Source organism: Thermobia domestica, chromosome 3 (assembly GCF_964235325.1).
Source record: "Thermobia domestica chromosome 3, izTheDome1.hap1.1, whole genome shotgun sequence".
In the NCBI taxonomy this organism is placed as follows: Eukaryota; Metazoa; Arthropoda; class Insecta; order Zygentoma; family Lepismatidae; genus Thermobia; species Thermobia domestica.
In genome coordinates, this window is record NC_137456.1 from 36,153,564 (window position 1) to 36,157,243 (window position 3,680).

A 3,680-nucleotide genomic window follows, 5' to 3' on the forward strand; every position below is an offset into this window, starting at 1 on the left:
TTTTAGGAGGTAGCAACACTTGCAGTGAAACTCTTGAGGGGTGTTTTGTTGCCAACTTGATACAAAAGAACCCTTGGCTTTCTATTTTTCTTTTTATTGTTATTTTGAAGTGTGGTGACATTTTGTTTGAGGTGCTGCTCTCGTCTCAACCATATTTCTACTTTTTTCCTTTCATTTTTTTACTCTTGAGTTTTGTAGTGTTTATATCTTCGTGTTCTTTAAAAGATAATTCGTATGTAATTGACGTCATATACCTACGTAGATAAAAATCTGTGCGTTATGTATTTTTTTAGTGATGCGTGTGCGTGTGAGTGTTGTGTAAATAGGTAAATAGAATTTTAGTTATAGAATTAATAGTACTATTTTCTAAGTGATATATTTACAAGGTTATTACCACATTTATATTTAAACGATGCTTTTAGTTCTGGGCTAACTTGATATAATGGGCGGTATTCGATGAGAATTCGTTAATGAAGGTTTAGTCACGGACTAATTAGTCTCATACTAGCTCTATACTAAGGAATGTGTACTTTTTGGTATTCAGAGTCTACTTTGAATACAACTAAAAAGTCGATTTGGGTATGATTAACTAATATAACCTCAATGCATCGGGTGAGAAAAATAAATGCGGCAACTACGGAAAAGAAGATGTGCGCATGCGTTGTCTGTAAACATGAAAATACATGAAATACGAAATGTGTTGCAAGGCTAAACCGTGGCTAAAATGGTACCCTCTGCTCTAGATGAATTAATCACATGTGATTAACTTCGTAAACTATTACGTCCTAATCAGAGACTCTGAATACACTTTTGATAACCATCCGTTAGTCAAACCCGTAGTCTGTCATAATTCAGACTTCAAAACGACTCTGCATAAGGCCCAATATCAAAATGGAAAATCACAACAGACTTGTTTCTCCCCAGTGTTATAAGAAACAATCTAAACATATTTTGACAAGTGGCGAAAGACAACTTGTTCTTAACTTATATTCGTATTTTCGGGATGGACCCAACAACCGCATTTCTGTTTCCGAGGCAGTAAGACGTACACATGATGCGACTGGTATTGCAATGTCGACTATTTATGACATAAGACAGGAATTTATTAAAGGGGGTGTTAAACTACAAACGCCGAGGAAAAAGCGTCCAAATGACACACGAAGAACCCGGCTACAAATTTATGACGACTTTACCAGAAGAGCTATCAGAAGACACGTTCATAGTTTTTTCAGAGAAAACGAACTACCCACTATTGTAAAAATTTGTGAACGATTAAATCAAGTTGGTGGACTTCCCAAAATCGAACCATGGACTTTGCGCAAGCTTCTGAAGGAGATGGGGTTTAAATTCATGAGACAAAAGAAGAACTCCTTGTTGATTGATAACAGAGGTGATATTGTATCTTGGAGACACCGATATTTGAGGGCAATCAAGAAAGCCAGAGAAGACGGAAGGCCCATTTATACTGACGAAACATGGGCGAATTTGAGTCACACAAAATCCAAAAGATGGGTTGACACGACAATCAAATCAGCCTCTCAAGCGCAGCGCGAAGGACTTACTACAGGTCTAAAAGAACCACGGGGGAAGGGGGAAAAATTATTCTGGTCCATGCAGGATCCGAAGATGGATTTGTGCCTGGAGCGCAGCTGTTGTTTCGGGGGAAGAAAAAGAGTGCGGATTACCATGGGGAAATGAACGCTGAAGTTTATGAAAAATATTTTAGAGAGCAGCTTTTACCGAACGTGCCCCCAAATTCAGTTTTGGTATTTGATAATGCAAGTTATCATTCACGCAAAGCTGAAAAAGTTCCTAGTAAAAGAAGCACCAAAAAGGAAATCCAGATTTGGTTAACAAACAAATCCATCTCTTGGGACCCTTCAATGACCAAAGTAGAGCTTCAACAGATTTTAGAAAAACACAAAGCAAAATATTGTGAAAAATTTGTATTAGATGAGATGGCTAAAGCTGCTGGACATGAAGTTGTACGTTTACCACCTTTTCACTGTGAGCTGAATCCCGTAGAAATGGTTTGGGGTGCAGTGAAAGAACACATTGCCAGTGGAAACAAGAATTTTGGAGCGAATGAGGTGCTGCATCTCATGGAAGAAGGCATTAATAAAATAGGGAGGGAGCAATGGAAAAACTATGTTGAACATGTGAAAAGGTTAGAAAATTGCATGTGGGAGATTGAAGGATTAATTTATCATGATCATGATCCCGTTATCATCAACTTGGAAAGCGATAGTGACACCGATTAAAGTGGCGATTTAGGTGTGCGTGTGTTGGAAGATTCTCACAGTGACAGTGACATTGAAATGGTAGATGGAAATGACGATGTAGTATATTATTCTGCTAATTCGAAAAGTAGTAGTGAAACGGACATTGCAGATGAAACTGGTGATTTAGAAATAGGTACTTTGCGAAATCCCAGGGCCAATCAGGAAAGTAACAGCGACACGGACACTGCAGATGAAACGATTGAATTTGAAATGGGTGTTTTTCAAGATGCCTGAACTGGTGAGTACACTAATCTTACTTGCTTGCGTTATACTTAATTTTGAAGTTAGGTCTACTAAATTGATCTCTGTCATCAATAACACCAATATTAAAAATAAAAGTAGACTGAGATCGGACCCTGTGGAAACCTGAGAGCATTATTATTATTATTATTATTATTATTATTATTATTATTATTATTATTTCATCAATAGCTAGTTGTGGTTACGCTACGAGAAAAAAATAAGGAGGGAGACTGCAATGAATGACCATGTGGCAACGTTGCACTGTATCGCTGGATGAGCGGGAAACACGATTCAGAAGTGTCGTTCAGTGCAGCCGGGTATAGAAAATTGCTCTTTATTTTAGCTTTCCGCGTCTGATAACTACCCTCATTTAGATATTGGATCAAGTTATTTAATTTTCAGTTCTACAATCTGGTGGATACAAGAATCTACAGATTTTTTTTCAGCTGATACAGATTCCCTCATGTTTGTATCTCGCTGCCGAATTTTCGGAGTTACTAATGTCAGTAGCGTATGGAATTCTGAATAGTTCACTCTGTAGATGTTTTTTGTAGCAACGAGGATCTTCTATATGTAGTTCATTATTCACCATTGAAAATACGATGCTTTACTGTGCATTATTGCAGCAAAGAATTCATTCCCTGGTCAGCAGCTCCTCTTTACTCTTTCTCTCTCGTTTTTTGAGTGGGGGAGGGCGGGTTTTGTGTCAAGAACAGAGCAGATATCGCTGCTATGGCTATTTCATCTTCGGATGAACTCATATGTGAAGTAGATAAACAATAATATTTACAATTACGACAGTTGATTGCCCTGTGCGTAACACATTCTTCAAGGTTTTTTTTCTGTTTAATACACCGACAACGAGAGGCTGTGCTGGTAAAACCTACCCAGTTTAAGAATCGTCTGAGAGCCCTACATCACCTCAGGATAAAAGAGATTGTATGGAAGTTTGAGTTAAGCAACACTGTTAAGTTGTAGCCTGGATTGAGGCCTTAGTTCAGATCCGTGTGAGACGGGCTTAAGTTTCCCTTACGTAATTTACCTTTCCTGACAAAATTTTTCCTAATTTGTTGAGTGTCTAATTAGTATGACAGAAGTTGTGTGATATGATTAATTTAGCTATACTAATAGAAACATCAACAAAAGTCGTTTCCT

The 3,680-nt window shown here is 37.8% G+C and overlaps 1 protein-coding gene across 1 annotated transcript; it reads left to right on the forward strand.

Annotated features, from left to right (window-relative positions):
- Nucleotides 1–1,694: 1,694 nt before the first annotated feature.
- Nucleotides 1,695–2,261, forward strand: LOC145681741 (uncharacterized). Its single transcript, XM_081753351.1, has one exon. It carries the CDS (start codon nucleotides 1,695–1,697, stop codon nucleotides 2,259–2,261), a length of 567 nt encoding a protein of 188 aa, XP_081609477.1.
- The last annotated feature ends 1,419 nt before the right edge of the window (nucleotides 2,262–3,680 follow it).